Genomic DNA, 24,434 nt, shown 5'->3' on the forward strand with positions numbered 1-24,434 from the left:
CATGATTGTATTAAAATTTAATTGGTTGAAACAAAAATACATCAGGAGATGGGAGATCTTGGGCAAATCTAACTTAAAACAATTAAATGCACCCTTTAACTACAAGTCTAAGCAATTTGAGTACTGGATGAAAAAAATTGTATTAAGTAATTGTCAGTCAAGTGCAAAACTACTTGGGCCTGAAATATGCTGAGGTTATTGTTGCTGAATGAATGGACCTCTTTTTGCAACCAGTTGTAGCCAAGAGAAACCTGTGAGCAAATGTGTTTTTTGGAGGAATTCTCAATGGCAGCATCCATAAATTATAGAATTGGAGTATTAAACTACAAAACTACAATTAGGAAAAAGTAGGTCATTAAAATGTTACATCTAGAATGAAGCTAAGTTACTTTGTGATTGGAGTACTGGTAAATCTAGGTTTCTTTTGAACATGTTAAGGTGTAAGAGCAGTTATTTTAACTTCCTCTGTTTTGCAGAATTACAGATCAACCCCAATAGTCCAGCCCACATCCCCACATATATGCTAGATTTAACCACTTTCCACATTTCACCAATTACAACGCAGTATAACTCAGCGCCTATTGCAAAATTCAGAACTGTTCATTCAATATACCAATGCCATTGCTCACCGTATCGCAAGTAGCCATTGAAATATTGACATTCAAGTACTATCAACAAGCGATTTTTTTTTTTCTAACTAACATCTCTTTCATAATGGCACAACACAGAGAACCTTGTTATTAAATAGTCAATGACAAAATGTTGTAAATTTCTGCAATAAGCACATCTGTAGTTGTGAACTTCCCATGATTCAGGACATTTACAAAGACAGGTGTGAAAAAAGGGCCTGAAGGATCATTGGGGACCCGAGTCACCCCAACCACAATCTATTCCGGCTGCTACCATCTGAGAAACAGTACCTACTGCAGCATAAAAGCCAGGACCAACAGGCTCTGGGACAGCTTCTTCCACCAGGCCATCAGACTGATTAACTCAAGCTGATCTGAGTGTATTTCTATGTTACATTGACTGTTCTATTTATTATAAATTACTATGATTGCACATTGCGCACTTAGAGATGTAACATAAAGATTTTTACTCATGTATGTGAAAGATGTAAGAAAGAAAGTCAATTCAATTCAAATGTCTGATACCTAATAGAGCCCCAACAATACATCCTTTTCCACTCATCACCTCTTTGCTTGTTACTAAATTCCACCCCCCCCCCACTAACCTGTCTTTACCTATCACCTTCTAACTTGTACTCCTTCCCCTCCACCCCACCCCACCTTCTTATACTGCTCCTTCCCCTTAACTTTCCAGTCCTGATAAAGTGTTTTGGCCCAAAACATCAACTGTTTATTCATTTTTATAGATGCCTCACCTGCTTAGCTCCTCCGGCGTTTTTTATGTGTTGCTCTGTATTTCTAGCATCTGCAGAATCTCATGTTAAAAATCCAGAGCTTATTATCTTTTTGCTTTTGCATTTTAATTTAGCCCCTATCTGCTTAAATTTCCTCAGCAGAACCTCCTTCCTTGCTCTTTCTACATCTTTGGTACCCACATGGACCACAACAACTGGATACTTACCCATCCACTACAAATTCCTCTGCAGGTCAGATGAGACACCCTGAACCCAGGCACCAGACTGGCACCACGGTCTTCAGAACTCTCGATCCTTGTGATAGAAAATTGTGTCTCTTCCCGTGATTATACTATCCCCAATTACAATTCTCTTCCCCCATTGAATGGCTCTCTTAACCATGGTGCCAACGTTTGGCTGCTCATCCTTCCTACAGCCTTCACTCTCACTCTCAGAAGGAGCAACAATCTTAGACCTGTTGGGCAAGCTCAAGGGTTCCCCCAGCACTCAGCTTTCAGGTCATCAACTTTGAGCTTGAGTTCCTCATGCAACCAACACTTGCTGCAAGAATTCCTCTATTTTGAAATACTGTAGATTACTGAACTGAATTGACATCATTTCTCACATCCTTCATATATATGAGGTGTAAAAATCTTTGGTATGTCTCTGAATGTACAATGTGCAAATTATAGTAATTTGTAATAAACAGTATGTACAGTAAGATATACAACAGAACAGTCAATATAGCTTAGAAATAAAATTGTGTCAGTGTGAATTAATCAGTCTGATGGCCTGTTGGTCCTGGCTTTTATGCTGCAGTACTGTTTCTCAGATGGTAGCAGCTGGAACAGTTTGTGATTGGGGTGACTCAGGTCGCCAATGATCCTTCAGGCCCTTTTTACACACCAGTCTTTGTAAATGTCCTGAATAGTGGTAAGTTATCATCCATGGGTGTGCTGAGCTGTCCGCACCACTCTCTGCAGAATCCTGCGATTGAGGGAAGTACAGTTCCCATACCAGGCAGTGATGCAGCCAGTCAGGATGCTCTCAATTGTGCCCCTGTAGAAAGTGCTTAGGATTTGATAATTCATGCTGAACTTTATCAACCGTCTGAGGTGAAAGAGGTGCTGTTGTGCTTTATTTTCCACCACGCAGCTGGTACGTATAGACCAAGTGATGTCCTTGGTAATGTGTATACCGAGGAATTTAAAGCTGTTCACCCGCTCAAACCCAGATCCATTGATGTCAATAGGAGTGAGCCTGTCTCCATTCCTCCTGTAATCCACAATCAGCTCCTTTGTTTTTGCAACACTGAGGGATTGTTTTCCTGATACCCAGAAGTCAGGGTGATGACTTCTTCTCTGTAGGCTACCTCGTTATTATTTGAGATAAGGCCAATCAATGTAATATCACCTGCAAATTTAATGAGCAGATTGGAGCTGTGGGTGGTGACACAGTCATGGGTATACAGAGAGTAAAGGAGGGGGCTTAGGACACAGCCCGGGGGGGGGGGGGGGGGTTGCTCCTGTGTTGGGGGTCAGAGAGGACAGAGATGAGGGAGCCCACTCTTACCACTTCCCAGCAATCTGACAGGAAGTTCAGGATCCAGGTGCACAAGGCAGGGTGAAAGCAGGGGTCTCTGAGCTTCTTCAATCATGGAGCACTGGAGCACAGAAAGTCCTTTCAGCCTGTGTAGTCCGTGCCAAACTGTTATTCTGCCTGTCCAATTGAGCTGCACCTGGACCATAGCTCTCCACAGTCATTTACCTATCCAAATTTCCTTTAAGTGCCCCCATATCCTCTGGCAGCTCAATCAAAATTGCATATTCAATAAAAATGTCTCATTTTATAATTAAACATTTTTTTCTGAAATAGTACAATACAGCATCAGAACAGACCCTTCAGCCCACATGTGTCAGTCCAAACTAAACTCATTTGCCTGCAATGGGTCTCATATTCCTTCCATGTCCTGCCTGTTCATGTATATCTAAATGCATTAAATATTGTGTCTGCCTCCATCATCTACCACTCTGTTAAGATGTACAAGGCTTTTTTTAAACTTTTCCCCCAGGGTGGAAATGTCAAATACTAGAAATGGGAGGGAGAAGGCTACCTACACTTGTCAGTTTTATATACTTGTATTGTTACCCCTTAGACATTGATATTCCAGTAGGATTATTGAAGCATTTTGAGCCAACTATTTCAAGCAACGTACAAATGATTACTCATTGGTAAGCTTCATATATCACTATATGGAATCAAAATGATTTGTGTTGGCCTAGATTTGCAGTATCACCAAACAAACACCAATGAATATTATGCGAATAGTGGAGAACCTCAAAAGAATATCCCTTTAGGACAGAGATGAGGAGGAATTTCTTTAGTCAGAGGGCAGCAAATCTGGAATCCATTGCCAGGTGTCTCTGGAGGCCAAGCCATCAGGTAAAATTAATACAGTGGTTGATAGGTTCATCATTAGGGAGTCTAAGGAAAATATTAGGGAGTCGGGGAAAGGCAGGAAAATAGGGTTGAGAGGAAAAATAGATCAATTTAAATTGACTCAATGTGGTATCAAAATAAAATTGCATTGTTTTGCTCATTTTTTAGTTTGGCCACAAAATATATAATTTATATTCACTGTTGTTCTAACACTGAAAAGCAGCACTGAACCAAAGTAACACAAGAAAGATGGCAGATGCTGGAAATTTGGAACAATACACAAAAAATGCTGCCGGAACTCAGCAGGCCAGGTAACATCTGAACCAAAGCAAATAAAAAATTAAACCATTTTGACTGACTAGCTACTAAAATAGCCATTTAAAAAGGTCAGCATGTTCTTCATCAAATCAGCATATTTTTCCATATTTAGCTTCAAATTCAGTCATCTGTTTTTAATTTCTCCTTGTGTATTATATATCTGGAAATCTACCAATTCAGTATGCTACCATTAGCACTTTTGCAAAGTGGAAAAAAATCTCTCCAACTCGCATGGATACACTAAAAAAAACCTTGTATCTCATGCTTGGTCACACCAAGTCTAACAAAGATTTTTTTGTAAAATACAGTGCTAGGACTTTAATAGTCAAGTTTGTCAAGCTGTCTGTAAGTCAAACTATTACAATCATCAAATTAAAATCATTGAGAGTTACATTGAAGATATTACAGACCCATTTGACTGGTCTAATCTCAGCACTCTCCACTTACTGATATGCTACTGGTGACAATTGTTCAGTCATCGTTTTTATTAACCAAGATTTTCCTGAGAAATACCTATGGTTCCATATAATTGCCAGTATCACACTATTCAATTCAAATCTAACAGCACTTAGTGATTCTCCAAGTGTGCTCTGTTGCTGGGAAGCATAAAATTCTTACACTCTCAACAGTTCTGTGGAAATTGTGGCATCTGCTATTGAAGCTGCACTAGGTTAGACTACAAACACTTCACTGAATTCATTCATTTCAAAGGAGAGGCAAGCCTAAATTATAATTGACTCAATTTAAAAATACCAGGAAAGAAAACAACTAAACTTTAAAAAGTAATTTCACTCACTGGGATTCCAATTGCATTGCTTCCTTTTAAAAGTTGCCTGTTTCTGTTTCCCTCATTCCCCATAGAGTTCGATGGAAAATTTATTCAACTATGTTTACAACTTAAGTGGTGGATTATTAACAGCTTGTCCAGCAGAATTCGCCCATGTTTGCCAGGTTAAGAGAGTTGTACTACTTAGTCTGAAAAGACCACATCTCTCCTCCAAAAACTTTAAAGCTTTGAAAACTCAGTAATAGACACAACTGCTGTAACACATTTATACCATGGCCAACACCCAAAGCTATTTCACCTTATTTCAACTAGAGAGATTTTTGGTAACAGTTTAGGTTACAAAGTGTGTTAATTTCCTCGAGTGATAGAGAACTTGTCTTTTCAAGATGCAAAGAGGATTTGGTCATGTCTTTGGGTTTCTAATATATATGAATGTGACAAATTGAAAACACCCACTTTTCAATTTTATCAACATTTAATGACATTGTGAATACAGATGTGAGCTAACAAAAATAAAAAGCTGGCATAACATACAAAATCAATGCACCCAACAAGTTATTTTCACTATTCCAATGAGGACTTTAAAATTACAAAACCTTAAAGAATGGGAGCACCACTTATTTGAACGACTGTTCTGTTGTATCAAGACATATTTTACATTGATATTGACTAAGTGTAGTACATTGAATTTGATATTTTCAATCTATTTGTAATATTTTTCAAATAAATTGGACCAAAAGTATAGCTACATACAGTGACTGGACAAAATACAAAATAAAGTTTGATGAAAGAGCCTTTATATGAAAAAAATGCATCATCCTCAATTTTGTACACTCAGGCAAAGAAAGAAAATGTAAGTTTAGTCACCACAAAAATGACCTAAAATATCAACTTCTTCATTGTATAAGGCAGTCTTTATGATCCATACAAAGACTCATTTGGGCTTTCCAGCAATGGGAAGTAAATTAAAATGGGTGATATTCTATAAATTTTAGTAATTATCAAAATTCATAGTATATTAGGGGTTGGGGCGATGGGGAAATGAGGGATGGGGTAAGGGAAAGAAAGGCTTTAAGTGTTTCAATATTAAACAACCAGCTGCTTAAAAGTGCATATCCATGTAACAATCTTTGAATTAGATGATACATTCCTTGTTGATCAATGTTTTGATTTCACAGTGAAAATTAAACAGCCTTTTGTGTTTCATATTATGATGCTTGAAACTTCATTTTCCATTTTATGCTTTTGAAAAAGGATGACAGTAAAGTTACTGTTACTAGTCAATGATACAAGGATACTGTCATTTGAAAAATATTATAACTCCAGAATTCAGGCATTTTCTCACACCATTTTTTGAATTAAATGCTCCTATAAAGTGCAATGCAGATTTTTACTGCATCTGGATGGATAAATATCTAATATTCGTAACTGATCAATAAGTGAAAAGCAGTGTGTGTGTGTTGAATGCCAAATGTGTAAAGCTTCTTTTGAACACAAGTTGAGGGATTTCCAAGCCAGTAATATCCAAAAAAAAAAATCAGCTACACCACAGCTTTCAAAACAAGTGCCCGAGAGGTGACATCCACACTGGGATTGCAATATTTGATCCAATTTCAAGAATGAGAAATATGGTACTTCAACATGAATCAAAGTGTAAACTTAGCCGCAGCTACAGAAATAACCAAAGAATTTTGCATTTTAGTGGTGTACTAGCCAATAGTTTGTTGCTTTGATAAGATTATACTATTTGTAGGTAATTCCAGATGAAAAATTGAGAACTATACAAAATAAGCAATAAAGATAGTTTATATTAAATCTTACACTTCCAAAACTTTGGCCATTCCCAATGGCAGATGGTATTGTATTTCTATCACTTATCCTTCAATACACTACACTGTTTAATGCTGATATACATATTTAAAATGCATCTGTAACTTAATGAGAAGGTCAACTTCCAAGACAACCGAGTAGATTGTGTATTACCGGAAGACTGAAAACTAAGCCAGTATAGTTAATCAACTATAATCTAAAGGTGAATCAAGCAATATGTATCTTTATAATAGATCCAGTCCAAAAAGGTGGGGTGTGGGAGATGAGGGATGGGCAAGAGAAAGGCTTTAAAGATGCTTCAATGTTAAACAACTGCTTAAAAGCACCTCTAAATGTAACAATAGTTCAACCAGATGATGCATTCCTTGTTGATCACAGCAACATTTTAACCTCAAAGTGGAAACTAAACAGCCTTTGTTTTATGTTATAAATTCATGGAACTTCATTTTCCATTTTGATTTTGGAGAAGTGTGATGACAGTACATAAGCACTTCAAAAAGGTCATTATCAAAGACTTTTAATATACTCAATATTGTCTAAATGAACAACTGAAATAAAATTAACTTGAAGACAATACAATTAAAGTTGTCATAGCTAAGGGAAGTAGTGGGATAAGCTCCCTCTACCTATTAAATGCTCCCAATGGTATGTCTCAAATAATCTCTGACAACCAAGTCCAGCTCTCAACATTCACATGGAGCTTAACTATTGAGCACAGTGGAACCATTTCAACTGACAGCAGGTGCAAAGGCGGGTTACTGGCACCTCAAATCCAGTCACTTCTCTTGCATAGGGCTTGCCAGTCGTGCTTAGCAGCAAAAGGAAAAGTCTCGATTTCAAACCTCCGCTGCCTTGTGGCTATACCCACTCTTGGGGAAGGCTTCAGGAATAAACTGCCATGGAAAAATCTGGAGCTGGAATCCCTAAGGCAGTCCAATGCTGAGTGGCAATGCCCGTGATGCCACTGGTGCCAAAGTGAATTGGTCTCTGCCATATATTTGGAATCATCAGCTGCACAGAGAGTGGGAGCCTAACAATAGTTTGTTTTCCCTATCGTACTGCCCTGGCTTGCATGTCACATAGACAACCAGAAAGCAACATTCATGGTTGGCCTGGGCCAAAGGAGGACCTCAAGCAATTAACTTAATCTTGTTGGTGAACTTGACTGAAGGAATTAAATTGGTATGCGATACCAATAATCTAAATTGCTGCATTTCTGTAGAATGCCATTTACAGTTGACATGAGCAAGTTTAATTGGAAAAAGACCAATTTTTTTTTTTAAATACACATGTATTTTCCCTTAATAGCGTAATCAATGCTGGACAAAGTTAAAAGATGCTTTACTATTTATAATTAAATTACAATCAATAATGTAGCATCAGTGCCCCACATCGCAGATAAAAATTCACTAGTTTTTGAATGCACGTGAATCTGAGAGAAAAATATACAAAGCATAAGTCAATTGTTATAGGAAAAGATGCAGTACAAGGTCTCTATATTTTATTGACTTTTCTGCATATGGCTAGAAGGGCAATAAACATCTTTGGTAGGAGTTGTCTAAGGCAACAGAAAAAAAGCAAACTAAAATAAAATCACCTGTTTTAAATGCACAAATTGTTGACATGATCAAAAAGCAGCTTTAATGGCACCATCATGGTCCAGTTTACATTAATCTTGATCAAATGTTTAATTCAAAGCCAAGTTAGATTAGTGCAGCTGACCTGCAACACTGCATTAAAGAACAGAAAAACTGTCAGTACTTATCTCTTCATTGAATAGTAGAAAGGGGGGGAAAAAATCAATTCACATGATTCTGATGTGAACACATAACAGAATACTAGTTGGTCTATACATCTGACACTCACACATTCTAATAACTTTTAAATCGTGCAAACCTGGTAATACTATCAAGCTTCTGTGCCCAATTTAATGTTTGCCGCTGTTATACAAAATATAGAACATGAAAGAACAGCAGCCCAGCCTATTAGCCAGGGTAGACAAGGCAAGAATTAGGGCTTTAACAACCCATAATGATGCACTATTTCAACAAATTACAGCTTGGTGCAGTGAATCAAAATTTTGCTATACCACAATCCAACAATTTATACTCTAAAAATAATCTAATCTTGAGATTCATCGATTAAGCTATACAAAACAGTTCTAAATGCATACATATACTGGTTTAGTTAACAAGTCTTCAACAAATATTTATCTAAGACTTTTAACCATTTAATACAATTTTCATCAGAATTTTTTATCTTTCCTCAAAAAGATTTCTGCGCAAAACAGCTTACAACACGATTCACAAATTCAACAGCAAGCTATAGTGTGGTTTGCTGTACCACTGATGTAGTCCCATTACAAAAAAAAAAGCAAAAACAAAAGGCTCAGAAGAAAGTTTGATACCAGATTTAAGTGCTTGTAGATATTTAATGCTTACAGCAAGTCATGTTTTTTTGGGGGGGGGGAGGGCATAAAACAAAAACATTCTTCAAATTTGTTTTCCTAGGTCTTTTATGGCTAATTTTGAATATAGATGTTGTTCCTGAAGTTAAAGTGCTAGGACATCTGTCTGTCTTTAAACCATTCCACAAATTCATCCAGCAAGACTGGCCCTGAAAGGAAAAAAAAAAGAGAATTTGATATTGCAATCAGAACATGATAATTAAAACACCATAAAAAAGGTACCAAACTCAGAGTACAGCTGCTTCAAAGTAGCAAGGTGGCATCTTCGCAAAAGCTTTTAAGGCATTAAAAAAAGACTAGAGTAATCATTGGTATGATCCACATTTGGAAACAGAAAAACTATAACCCAAAATGTGCTATCAGATATACAGATGAGCAACAAAAGGAAAAACATGGGCTGGGCATCCAAGCCAGAGGGCCAGGGTAACATAGGAAAAAACACATTTGGGACATAATTAATTTTAAGATTCTATTAAGAGGGTATTTTCTATTGGAACATTAGTTTTTTTCTGATCTGATATGATTCTGGAATTTATTATTTGAAACAGTTTAAGATATGAAGAAGCACAAAATATTACATAGATACCATTTATTTCTTCTGGTTTGGAATGCAGATTATCCAATCCCACTTGTGCAGTTTTACTTGATTAGTAAATTGTATAGAATTAACATTTATTTAATCAGTAACAAAAGCAATACACAAACTGGACAAAAACCTCAACTGAGGAAATTGACAACTTAGTTTAAATGAAAGCAGATGTAAGCTAAGACATTAAAAATAATTACGGACAAGGTAGAAAATGGGTCAAGTATTTAAAACTTTCGGATAAGCTACACCCATTTAATGCACACCAGGGAGATAGATGGTTAAAACAGATTTGTTACTGATGACTTGGTCAATTTTAACCTGCTTGAGTAGAAGGCTAAGGCACCCATCTGAAGTTGACTAAATATGCTGATTAGGGTGCAATGAATGAGATCAACAGATCCCAACTCAACTTCATCTGATCATAGTGGAGAGCCAATGAAGCTTTCCAAATTGGTAAAGATGGGCAAGACTAAAATCAATAGCATTTTCACATTGTTTTACTTCGCACTCTCAATGGCTCACCACCTGTAAGGTTTTGGACTTTTGCTCTTCTAGGGTCTTCCAAACAACTATAGTTTTATTCTGCCATGGATAGATGGGAAATTGTTCTGCCTGCCTTTAAATAAAATTCCCTTCCACTTGGATGAAAATTAATATAATGAGTGTGGGGACAAAACTTTTCACTTTACCTCACTCCACTACATATGATTTTTCTTCAATTTAATAACCAAAATTTCAAACCACTAATTTGAAACAAAACACTATCTACAAATGGCATTAGATAAATAACTTACCCTAGTGTTTCCTTCGCCCTTTGACTATACACCCTCCATACACAAGCAAAATTCAACTTGATTGGTTCTGCAGATGTGTTTAGCAAGTACATGAAAATATCACAATGCAAAAGATGCATTCAATATCGTCTTTCTCTAAAACTTTAGCTGCAAAGTCTAGATGTTTGTGAATTGAGATTTGTATTGGCTGTCAAATTGCCTCAACTCCAACCCCCTCAAAAAAAAACAATGAGTATCCCTGTAGACACCAGTAGAAAGACGAGGGGATGGGATAATCGTGGTATATGGAAGATACCCCTTACTTTGGAAATAAAGATTCCACACATAACACTCTACTTTGTAAATTTCTTCCTAGCTCACAAACAATATATAGCAGAGGAGCCAGAAGCCACTTGACTACAGTTGTAAAATAATTGCAAAGACAAATGTACTAATAACAGATACATAAGCAAATCTGGATAGTAACAAACATACAAGTGTGAAAGTATTGATGTTATGGATTCTCAAAAACCAACTGAAGCCTATTTAAGTTGTTTATGAACAGATTTAGAATAACTCATTTTACCATAAAATGTTTCCCCCCCTGAAATGAGGATAGTTCTATAAACATTTAGATGTCAGATGCATTGTATCCCCTAGAGCAGGGGTGTCAAACTCATTTTAGGTCACAGGCCGGATTGAGCAAAATGCAGCTTCATGTGGGCCGGATCAGTCGGACGCGTGCGAACGCAGCTTTCGTTGCCTCCGTTTTTTCAGCCTGCTCTCATGTGTCTCAGTCTCTGCTATAACTACAAAGTGTTTCACTTTACAAATTCCGTTTCTTATGAAGAAGACTGCCGAATAAACACTAAAAACCCTGAAAACCTGGTACCTGAATAAACTCAGCATTAGCCATATCATACGCCATAGGCGCTTCGATTACTGGGGCCAGCTTTAATAGTAATTAGATATTATCTCGCGGGCCAAAGATAATTCCACCGCGGGCTGGATTTGGCCCGCGGGCCTTGAGTTTGACATATATGCCCTAGAAAACCAGATTTTGAGAAACTCAGTTGATCCAAAAGTGAAGGTGGAAATTGACAGTGGGTGACTGACTATTTCCAGGTCAAAATGAAAAGATAAGAGATGGCATTACGGTTAAGACCAAGTCATAAATCCATTAAATGCCAGGATAACTTAGTCATAAAGAGCAGACAAGGATCAACCAAGAACTATTTTCAAAGAGGTTGCAAAGCATGATTAAAATACATGGATTATTAACTTTAACCAAACAGCTTTAAACAAATCTTTTGACAGAGTCTACATTTAATTACCATTCAAACTGAAAAAAATATCTGACCTCATTAGAATTTCTATGTTAAGCACAGAACTATGATTTGAAGTGCATTAAAATTCACCATATTAACTTACTATTCTGAGTACTCTGCTTATAATTTACACCACTGATAAAAGCATGTCAAATGTCTCAGGCACAGGAAAAACTATTCAATTACCTAAGAATTTATATGTAGATGCTTATCTTCAGAGGTTTTTCCCCAGTCATCTTAAGTACAGATCATCTCAAATACATTTCCCACTTATGACTGGGTTTTGCTTTTAGACAATACAGTATTTATTCAGGCCAACTATACCTTTTGACTTGGGCAATAACTGTCCAACACTATTAGAACATAGAATAGTACAGCACATTACAGGCCCTTCGGCCCACAATGTTGTGCCAACCCTCAAACCCTGCCTCCTATATAACCCCCCACCTTAAATTCCTCCATATACTTGTCTAGTAGTCTCTTAAATTTCACTAGTGTATCTGCCTCCACTACTGACTTGGGCAGTGCATTCCACGCACTAACCACTCTCTGAGTGAAAAACCTTCCTCTAATATCCCCCTTGAACTTCCCTCCCCTTACCTTAAAGCCATGTCCTCTTGTACTCAGCAGTGGTGCCCTGGGGAAGAGGCACTGGCTGTCCACTCTGTCTATTCCTCTTAATACCTTGTACACCTCTATCATGTCTCCTCTCATCCTCCTTCTCTCCAAAGAGTAAAGCCCTAGCTCCCTTAATCTCTGATCATAATCCATACTCTCTAAACCAGGCAGCATCCTGGTAAAGGTTGCATCACAAAGGCAATAGAGGAACATGAAAAAGTCTACAATTTTGACCAATACAGAACACTGTCACATTACTATTTAATTAATTGGAAACTTTGGCAAAAAATAATCAATATCTTGTCAGGTTTGCCCACCTGCATTATCCTACCTTGAATTAAGGCAAGATCTTGCTCTGGAACACAAGTAACATTAAGAACTTGTGTGCTGGTTCTGGTGACGTCATCATCGAGAATGGCAGCTTAAGTCACTAGCTCCTCCGGAAAAACGCCTACTAAGCCCCGTTATCCCATCAAATACAATATTTTTCGAAAAATATTTGAACTGAAAAGAGGGGCAAGAATGGGGAAAAAGAACAGAAATTAAAAAAGCGACACTGCAGAGCCTGCGTCTGAGAGGAGTGCAGCGAGTGGCTCTCCTACCCGACTTCGTGCTAGCAAGGCGGTTGCTGGGCCTCGCTCAGGCGAAGCGGCGAATATCTTCGAAATCCTGAAAGAAATAATGGAGGTCCAGAAAGAAATAAAGCAGCAGCTCCGTGATATTAAGGCAGAGCTCGCCAGCATCAATCAAAAAATAACGGTGGCAGAGACTCGAATTGAGAAGGTGGAAGATTGCATTCAAGATGTGGAACGGATACCGAGTAAGACAATAAAAATATTACATCACCAAGAAGGTAAACTGTTTGACCTGGAGGGAAGATCACGGCAGAAAAATATCAGAATCTACAACATTCCCGAAGGAGTAGAGGGCTCGTCTATGACGGAGTTTGTCGGAAAGTTACTGCCGGACGCACTGGATATTCCCTCAGCTATGAAGCTGGAAGTCGAAAGAGCCCACCGCGCGTTAGTCCCAAAACCTACCCAGGATAGAAAGCCACACTCAATTATAATTAAATTCCTTCAGTACAGCACCAAGGCGGAGATTCTATGAAAGGCCTGGGGTAAGAAGAGAGTGTTTTTCGATGATAAATTAATATATTTCGACTAAGATTACCCCCGCGGTCCTGCAGAAATGCAAAGAATACTCTGAAGTAAAGCAAGTAAAGATTAAATTTCAAACTCCGTACCCTGCTAAACTTTGAGTGTTTTTTGACAACGGGATGCAGTTGCACCAGACAGTGGAAAAGGCAACTACAGACATGAAGGCCAGAGGGTTTCCCGTCAGCGTGACCAAAACGAAGGAAAGCCTGAGGAATTATCCCACTCCGCTTGGGAAATAGTGCAAGAATCAAGAAGGCAGGAGACGGGAGGAGGCCAAGAGAAATACACCAGGAAGAGACCGGAAGTTTCCTAAAGACAGTTCTCATCCCCCTTCAGAAGAGCCATAAGGTTTGGCTAACTTTAAAAATGTTGAGAAGCTAAACGGAAGCAAAATTACAGTGATATGCCTACCTCGAGAAATACTTATTATAATGTGGATCTTATATTACTTAGTTGTTATTCTTTATTTGCTCACTTACTCCTCTTTCCCCACCAAAATGAGAATGAATATATATGTGTGTGTATGTATATATATATATATATACACACACACACACACACACACACACATACATACACACACGAGAGGGAGGGGGAGAGGGAGGAGGAGAGGGAGGGGGAGAGAGGAGGAGTACACAGGGAAATCTTTTCTGTGTAATGGATTTGTTCACTGACTTTTATGAATACTACAATGGGGGCTCTCAACTCACAAGTATGAGGGGTTATCCCCCACAGCTAGACATTTCCTCCAGCTCAATGCAGGGTCATCTACTAGAGACCTCAGCCTTGGAATCACACGTTTGTTGCCATTTTTGTTATTATTTGCATTTCTTGGTTCTTATTTGTTCAGGGAGTAGATCGATTAAGTTTTATTCTAATTTCAATGATACATTGACTGATAAATACAGATGGCTAAGGACAAGGTAAAATTCATTTCTTTTAATGTCAATGGGCTATTAAATCCAATCAAACGTAAGAGAATTTTATTCAATTTGGAACAATTTGATTCATACTGGGAAAATGGTTTAACTACATCATGCCTCATAGACCTGATTTTATTCTCACAAATCAATGAATCTGTTGTAAAAAAAAAATCACTCCCTACTTGTACATAGTTCTTTCCTTTTGCTTGTTTTTTCTTTCCACTCTTTTCTATAAGTGTGTACCTCAGATAAATACTTTGTGGAGATTTGTGATATATATGATTATATGATATATATGTACAATGTCTGAAATACATCTTATGGAAAAGTTTGTTTGATGATCAACTTCAATAAAAATAAATTATTTAAAAAAAAAAGAACTTGTGTGCCCCAAATTAGTTTTAAAGTATACAATCTGTTAGGGATTCACAAGTTATGAAATTATGTAAATATAGCAGACATTAATTCAAATGAGAATCCGTCTTCAGTTCTTATATAAATTGCAAGCAACATTCACTTTGAAGTGAAAGGGTCAGCTTTGTAAATAACGTTTGTAAAGTGATGAGACCACAAGGTGTTCTCGTATACAGCAGCCAAGACAAGGAGTTAATTGGCTTACACCACATCAAGGAACACTGGCTAAGTTATTCTGCACCATTGTGACCAAGATCAAGGAAGCTTGCAGATCAGATAGATTTTATCACCTAGTACATCAAACATGGTCACAGGCAGATGTACTCTGTCAATAGTTGGGCTCTGCTTTCACAACATTAATTTTGGCTGTTTGGGATCTTTATTCTCAGCTTTTAGACCATCCTTATGAATTAGTTTGTTCCAGCAAAGGTGTTTGAACATTCAGAGGTGTCTCCATTTGTAGGTATGTAACTCAGCGGAAGCACTCTCAGACTCAACATATAAAAGTAAACTATATCATTGTCACTACTGAAACTGCACTGAATCACTTGACTACTACTTTTGATCTTGAGAAGATAAAAAATTGATGTACTTTGAGCTTGGGTGGGTGACTTCCAAGCAGGTTTCTCAGAGAATGCCTGCTTGTTGTGATGAATAAAGACCTTTACTATCACCAGCTTCAGCGTCTCTCCAGTGACTCAGTTCAGTATCACAACATAGCCCGTGCTAACAGTTAACTTTTTAATGTTCATGGAAAAATATTGTAGGGATGTTCTAAAGATCCCTTCAGCCTCCTCAGAAAATGTTGTAAAGAGCTGGATTATGCACATCCATACTCACATCATTCTACAAGTGTGCAGTAGAGAGCATCCTAACATGCTGCATCACTGAACGGAACGGCAACTGCACTGTGGCAGACAGGAATGCTCTTCAATGGGTAGTCAGAACTAGCACCAGCCTACCGTGCTCCCCCCACCCCGCAACCAAATCAAGGACGTATATACAAAAAAGTGCTGGAATGGCTAGTAACATCATGCTTACGGACTATTTGACCCACTCCCATTAGGGAGGAGGTTACATAGCATCCACAGCAGGACCACCAGGCTCAAAAAGTTACTTTCTCCAAGCAGTAAGGCTGACCAATACTTCCACCAACTAAAACACCACTCCACACTACCCCCTCCCACCACTACTTTATCATTTCTTGTTGAAGTCACCTTATGTACAGACACTCCTGTGCCTGGCGTCACTTTATGGACATACAATGTATATAAGCTATCTTACTTCTATGTATTGTGTTTTATATTATTGTGTTCTTTATTTTACTCTGTTTCTTTTTGTGCTGCATCAGATTTGGAAAAACAATTATGTAGTGGAAATGACATTAAACAAGCTTGAATTCTTGCAAGACCCATTCATTTTAAAGCATTTACAAGATTTATAACCAGAGTATTTGTGGATTGTTATATCTAAATGAGTGATCTGGTTCCTGATAGCACACAGACCAAATCAGAGGGTAAAGATCAGAACCTTAATCCAGAGGCTTGAGTACAAAAATCTAGCAGGCACAGCATGAAGATTTTCTAGATGCAACATAAAGTTAAAATTTACATAAAAATTCCCTAACGCTAGTTTGAACAGCAGACTTCTCACTACTGATGTGGCTGATATCTAGATCAGGGGCTCCCAACCTGGGGTCCACAGACCTCTTGCTTAATGGTATTGGACCATGGCATAACAAAAGATTGGGAATCCCTGATCTAGATCATCTCTGCAAAAGATGCTCTGCTGCAGTTTGTGTGAAAATTAACTGCCTCTTTCTACAATAAATGTACTTGTTTGTAAAGCATTTTTCTAATACCCAAATTGTGTGACAGAAAAGCAAGTTGTTCTTTCTACCTTAAGCAGTCTTATACGAGTATTAGCATCTGCTGAGTGAATGCACCCACATGATCCCCCCACCAGAACTCTCAGAGAAGGAACAGAAACATGCAAACACTACAGAATGTAGGATAGCCTTCTGCCACTGAGAATTGCAAAAGAATTTTTTGAACATACATTAAAACCACCAGCTCTTAGACAACACAGATATTTTCAGTGGATGTTGCATAACTTTTCCAATGAATCTCTTTAAGAAGTTGTCATTTATTCAGATATAGAAATATGTTGTGAAACTACATTGAAGAAATAGGCATTTAAGAAATATTTCTAAATTACTTTGTGTAAACGGTGCAGGTTATTCAAGCCATCATTACTGAGAGCTACAATGCACAGAAAGATTACGTGTGGGTATTTCCTGCATCTGCCCAGCAGTTCCAACAACTATTTACAAAAATGACTTTTCTGTCAAAAAGGTGTCACAGTGGCTACTACAGCTCCCATGGAAATATGATGGAGGTAGCTTCACCATACTGTATAACAAAATATGAAACATCACTGCTGTTGCAGAACAGCAGCTTACATCTTGCCTTTGATGATAACCAGTGTTCAGCTGAGCACTTAAAGAATTTGCTGTGCACTTTATTGATGGCCTGTAACTGGAATCTCCAAAGAACTAGTGGAGCACCAGATAGCATGTCATCCAGAAATCTTTTGGGCCTCAACTAGATTCATCAACTATGTACTACTGAGCTTGCATTCAGAGTTGACTGAGCAGAGCAAAAAACAGTTTCTGCCATTTAAAAATCTTAAGTTATAAAATACATTATTTGTATCACTACAACATTTGACACAAATTAATAATTTTATGATGCAAGTGTTTAACTTTGCTCTTCTGTCAATGAAGAAATGCAAACCAGGAACAGGATGGTCAAAAATGTGAATATTCCATTTAATACATGGCATCAAGGACTGCCAATTGCTACCGAAAAATTATACCAAGAAGCCAACTTCACCCTTCCGAGACTGCACATCCTTTTTACACTAATCCTACATGACTTAAACTTTTATTTTCCCTACAGCCCATTAATCTCAGATTCAGAGATTGACAGATTCTTGCAATACACACAAAATGCTGGAGGAACTCACACGCCAGGCAGCATCTATGGAAGAGTACAGTCGACATATTGGGCCAAAATGTCGACTGTACTCTTTTCCATAGATGTTGCCTGGCATGCTGAGTTCCTCCAGCACTGTGTGTGTGTGTTGCTTGGATTTCTATCATCTATAGATTTTCTCTTGTTTGTTGATAGATTCTTGATTAGTCAGGGTATGAATGGATAGGGGGAGAAGCAGGAAATTGGGGCTGAATGGAAAATTGATCCCACGATGAAATAGCGGAGCAGACTCAATTCTGCTCCTATATCTTATGGTCTTATTCTATATGGGAATAGGAAATGGAATCTCCCATTCCTTATAAATTCAAATGCACATCACTGCAAGGAGGGATTTACAGCAACCATTTAACCAGTTTCTACTGTTTTTGAGACATAGTAGGAAACAGGGCCCCAAGGAAAGTCCATATGCTTAAAGGAAGATCATGCAAACTCCACAGTGTTCAGGATTGAAGTCAGGAACTTGGAGCTGTGAGACAGTAATACCACTGACAAATTCTCAGTGTCATCCCAATTAATTCAATAAAGAATACAGTTAACATATTTTCAAGTTTTGTTTTCCTGTGTTTATCTTGTTCGATGTATACTGAGTTAAGTAGTCAGGTTACTAATATAATGCATTTCTGATTTACTAGTTAGCCCAAAAAAATTTAGGAGGGAAAAAAAATAAATCACAAATTAGTTCTGTACATCTTCCAGTATCAGATCTCTTTCTCAGCAGCCAGTAGGAGCTCACTACCTCAGTTATAAATGTTAAAAAGGTTATCAGAGAAGGAGAAAAGTGGAAAGAGTTCCTCTTAGCATACTTACAAGCCCCATCTTCATCATAGTTGCCAAGATCAAGGTTAATTGTTCTGCTAAATTCGAGCACATTGCACCACTGGTCCTTGTTGATCACTTTATACTTTGATTGCTGCAAAGAACAATTTTTAAAAATAGCATGAATCATTTTATTCAGGTCTACATACAATACTTCTAAATATACTTCCTTGGAATTATTCTCACTGCAATCTGCAGCATATAATTTTCCTTTAGGCAATGTTCTTCTAAATCAACTTAATGATCTACAGATTACCTGATCTTCTGAAGGACTCTGTGGACCAAGCAGGTATGGCAACATGAAGGTTCATCGCCGTGGTTGGAAGTGAAGTGAGGCAGGGGGCTGGGGAGGGAGAGGACATTCAACTCGAAGCCAAGCTGAAACAGAGGTATGAGGCCCACTCTATCCAGCATCCTATTAGCAAATGTGCAGTTGCTAGAGAACAAAATTGAAGACCTGAAGGCAAGATTGCTGTATCGGAGGGAAATGAATGATTGCTGTGTCCTTTGTTTGAGCAAGATGTGGCTTTCTGCCAGCACACTAGATACAGTAATCAGACCCGAAGGCTTCTTGATTTACAGAATGGACAGAAGTGCTGATTCAGGAAAGGCAAAACATGGAGGTGTGCTTTTTATGATAAAACACTCAGTGGTGCTCCAATACGATGGCTTTGTCAAACTCTTATTCCCCTGACCTTGAACACCTAACAGTCAAATGCTATCTGTTCCATTTACCTAGGGAGTTCTCCTCCATAATACTAATTGCTACTCACATTCCACCAGCAGCCAACCCTGCTCAATTACCATCGGCATTAAACCTGTAGCACCAGAGATCCAATACACAAGACCACTCTTATATGAAGATACGGAATGCCTACCAATCCATGCCAGAACCGCATTTCAGTAAATCTGATCACATGACTGTCCTATCTGCATACAGATGTATGCTAAAGTACAAAGCTTCAGACATTAGGAAAACAAAGAGGTGATTGCAGGTGGCAGAGGAGTGTCTATAGGATTGTTTCAAATTGGTAGACTGGGCCATGTTCAGGGACTCATCCGTGGATTTGAATGAATACACCATGGTCGTCACAGACTTTATTAAAACAGTTGTAGACGAGTGTGTCCCCACAAAATCATTCAGTCTTCCACAGCCAGAAGCCCTCGATGAACCATGAGATCCAAAATCTGCTAAGGGCCAGATTTTGATGCATACATCAGGTGCACTTTATCAACTAAGGCTTAGCTTTCAATACCATCATCACCTCAAAATCAATTAGTTTCAAGACCTTGGCCTCAATACCTCCTTTCGCAACCTGTTCCCCAATTTCCTCCTTGCAGACCCTAGTCAGGGCGGATTGGCAATATCTGCACCATCTTCATTAGCAGACATGCACCACAAGGCTGTGTTTAGCTCACAGCTCTACTCACTTTACATTTACGACTGTGCACCAATGCCATACTTAATTTTGCTAATGGCATCACTGTCATAGGCCAAATGAGCATAAAGGAGGGAGAATGAAAATCTGGTTGAGTGGTGCCAAACTACAACCTCATTACACAATGTCAGCAACACCAAGGAGCTAATTATTGACTTCACGAGGAGGAGACTGGAGATCCACAAGCCAGTCCCCAGAGGATCAGAGGTGGAAAGGCTCAGCAACTTTAAATTCCTCAAGGTTATTACTTCAGAGGATCTGTCCTGAGCCCCGCATGAAAGTACAATTATGAAGAAAGCAGGGCAGTGCCTCTACTTCCTGAGGAGTTTGCAAAGATTCGGCACGACATCCAAAACTTTGACATACTTCTAGAGAATTGTAATGAAGAGTATATTCACAGCCTCGTATGCAAATATTAATGTCCTTGAACGAAAAATCCTACAAAACTTAGTGGATATGGCATAGTCCATCCCCATCACAGGTAAAGCCCTGACAACACACACAAAATGCTGGGGAAACTCAGCAGGCCAGGTAGTATCTATGGAAAAGAGTAAACGGTTGATGTTTTGGGCCAAGACCCTTCATCAGGAGTCCTAATGAAGGGTCTCAGCCTAAAACATTGACTGTTTACTCTTTTCTATAGAGGCTGCCTGGCCTGCTGAGTTCTCCAGCATTTTGTGTGCGTTGCTTGGATTTCCAGCATCAGCTGATTTTCTCTTGTAGATAAAGCACTCCCCACCATTGAGCACATCTACATGAAGCAATGTTTCAGGAAAGCAGCATCCATCATCATGGACCCCTACCACCCAGAACATGCTCTTTTCTCGCCGCTACCATCAGGAAGGTGGTACAGGAGCCTCAGGATGCACATCACTAGGTACAGGAATAATTATTACCCCACAATCATCAGGCTCTTGAACCAAAAGGAGATTAACTTCACTCAACTTCACTTGCCCCTTCATTGAAACATTCCTACAATCTACGGACTCACATTCAAGTACTCGTCATCTCATGTTCTTAATATTTATTGCATATTTATTATTATTCTTTTTCTTTTTGTACTTGCCCAATTTGTTGCCTTTAGTACACTGGTTGAACACCCAAGTTGATGCCGTCTTTTATTTTATTATAGTTGTTATTCTATTATGGCTTTATCAAGTAAACCCACAGGAAAATGAATCACATGGTTGTATATGGTGACATATGTACCTTGATAATAACTTTAAACCTTTATGTAGAAGACCATCAGTTTTGCTTTTTGAAATAAAACTAAAGCAATGCTTTGCTTGATCCCTTGCATTTACCACAGTACATCAAATATAACGTAATGCAGCAGAAATGTAAATTAGTGATGTTCAGATGTTACTAAAATAAATATACAGGATAAAATTAGAGATTAAACCACGAGTTCTAGACTTGATAAACATGATGTTTTAATTGGTGCAGTTCACGAGAATTTATATGGAATTTGTTGGTATTGTACTAGCAGACAAAGTTACATGGCAATGGTTTGTGTATTTTAATATAGTATGGGACTGTTCAATAGAAATTACTAACTACTCACTGTACTCACATAGTTATGATGACCAGCAAAAGGATGCAGTAAATACACTTGACATCTATTTGTTTGTTTTCAAAAAACAATCAACTGCCACTCAGTTTCAAAAATCATCAAGTAAACACTCAAAAAGCTCAATGATCTTTCACAGCTTAAGTTTTTTGTGCATCTTGGGTAAAATAGTAAGGTTCTTACAGCACTGTTTACAAGATTAACATCATTAAGTTCACTTGTCCAAGTGATAAATGCAACTGCCCATATCTGAAGTTCCATTTATGATTGATGGCCAATACTTGGGTATCTTTTTTTAAATGAGCAGACCAAAAGCACAAGACATCCAAACTATGAAAACAACAGGCTGCAACTTAGTAAGAAAGCAGCAAAAACTTGGTCCAATATCTAACCAATGAATAGTGCCTGGTTTAAAAGTGTCAAAACAATAAGAGATGCTGCAGATGCCGGAAATCTTCAGCAACACAAAATACTGGAGGAATTCAGCAGGTCAAGCAGCATCTATGGAACCCTGGAATATCTGGAAGCAATTTGGAAGGCACAGGATAAAAACATCCCAAAGATAAAGTAGTATTCTGAAGGAATGATGAGGCAACCATGGCTGACGAAGGAGGTCAAAAACAGTATAAAAGTCAAAGAGAAAAATAAAATTAAAGTAAAATATAACCATAAAATGGTGACAAGTTAGAGGATTGGGAATCTTTTAAAAACCCAACAGAAGGCAACTAAAGAGCCATAAGAAAAGATGAAATAGGAAGGTAAGCTAGCCAATGACATAAAAGGAAACACTAAAAGCATTTTTTTCAGATATAATAAAAACAGGCACAAGTGGACATAAGACCACTGAAAAATGATGCCGGAGAGATAGTAATGCAGGACAAAGAAATGGCGAATGAACTTCATAAGTATCCTGTGTTAGTCACTACTGTGAAAGGCCAGGGTAGATAAGTCCAGATGGACTACACCTCAGGGTGCTGAAAGTGGTAGGTGAAGAGATTGTGGAGGCATTAGTAATGATCTTTCAAGAATCACTAGATTCTGGAATGTTTGTAAAGGACTGGAAAATTGCAAATGTCACTCCACTCTTTGAGGAAAAGATTCAGAAGAAAGGAAACTTACAAGTCAGTAAGTCTGGCTTCAATGGTTGAGATGTTGGTTATCAATTATTAAGGGTGAGATTTTGGACTTCTTGGAAGGACATGATAAAGTAGGCCAAAGTCAAGGGGGAAATCTTGCTTGACAAATCTGTTGGAATTCTTTGAGGAAATAACAGGCAGGATAGACAAAGGAGAGTCCGTGGATGTTGCATACTTGGGATCTTCAGAAGCCCTTTGACAAGGTGCTGCACAAGGGCGCATAACAAGGTAAGAACCCATGGTATTTCAGGAAAAAAAATACTAACAGGGATAGAAGATTGACTGAATGGCAGGAGGCAAAAAGTGGAAATAAAGGGCGCCTATTCTGGTTGGCTGCCAGTGACTAGTGGTGTTCAGAAGGGGTTGGTATTGGGATCAATTTTTTTCACATTATACGTCAATAGTTTGGATGATGGAATTGATGGCTTTGTGACCAAGTCTGCAGATGATAAAAAGATAGGCGGAGGAGTAGGTTGTGTTGAGGAAGCAGGGAGTTTGCAGAAGGATTTAGACAGATTGGGAGAATGGGCAAAGAATTGGCAGATGGTATCTAGTGTAGTTGAGTGTATAGTTATGCACTTTAGTAAAAGGAATAAGGGCATAGACTTTCTTCTAAACAGAAAATTCAAAAATTAGAACTGCAAGGGGACTTGGGAGTCCTTGTGCAGTATTGGGCCCCTTATGTAAGAAAAGATGTGCTGACATTGAAGAGGGTCCAGATTAGGTCCACGAGACTGATTCTAGGAATGAAAGGTTTATTATGAGGAGTGTTTGGCTCTAGACCTGTACTCACTAAAGTTTAGAAGAATGAGGTGATCTCAATGAAACCAATTGAGCATTGAAAGGCCAAGACAGAGTGCATGTGGAAATGATGCTGTTAGTGCGATTTTTGAGTTTCATACATCTGGCAAATGACTTCAGCCACCAATCTTCAAATCTGAATATACAGTAGACTGCAGATCTAATTTAAAATGCAGCTCTGAACAATAGGGTCCTAAAAGCATTGAATCACAGACCAGACAATACTGATTAAAATTAATTTAGATGTCTGTGATGTGGGTGCGAATTGGGATGTGTGAAGTTTCTGCGTAGTTTTGAAAAAAGCACTTTGTTCTTTCATGTTTAGCACATAAAATATCAGGCAGCATGGGCCACCCAGACCTTTCCACCAAGTGTCTCAATATGATGCCTGTTGTATCTTTTGTCGAATAAAGAGGCTATTTCATAGCTACCAGTACCTTCCTCTAGTGACTTAATTCAGCAAGAACAGATGTTTCCTACAGTGGGGGAAATCTAGGACCAGAGGGCACAACTTCAGAATGGAGGCACATCCATTTAGAACAGAGATGGAGAAATTTCTTTAGCCTGAGGGTATTAAATCTGTGGAACTAATTGCCACAAATGTCTG

General features: G+C 38.3%; 1 protein-coding gene across 2 annotated transcripts in view; it reads right to left on the reverse strand.

The window, feature by feature from the left end:
• Positions 1-5,363: 5,363 nt before the first annotated feature.
• dcun1d4 (DCN1, defective in cullin neddylation 1, domain containing 4 (S. cerevisiae)) overlaps positions 5,364-24,434 on the reverse strand; it is a 71,768-nt gene continuing 52,697 nt past the window's right edge. For both annotated transcript variants that reach the window (XM_073064681.1, XM_073064682.1), the window contains 2 exons: positions 18,873-18,975; positions 5,364-9,353 (listed from right to left, as the gene is read on the reverse strand). In XM_073064681.1, the coding sequence (XP_072920782.1) occupies positions 9,298-9,353; positions 18,873-18,975 (159 nt within the window). In that variant the 3' untranslated portion in view covers positions 5,364-9,297. The remainder of the gene's footprint in view (positions 9,354-18,872; positions 18,976-24,434) is intronic.

This window comes from Hemitrygon akajei, chromosome 13, assembly GCF_048418815.1.
Source record: "Hemitrygon akajei chromosome 13, sHemAka1.3, whole genome shotgun sequence".
In the NCBI taxonomy this organism is placed as follows: Eukaryota; Metazoa; Chordata; class Chondrichthyes; order Myliobatiformes; family Dasyatidae; genus Hemitrygon; species Hemitrygon akajei.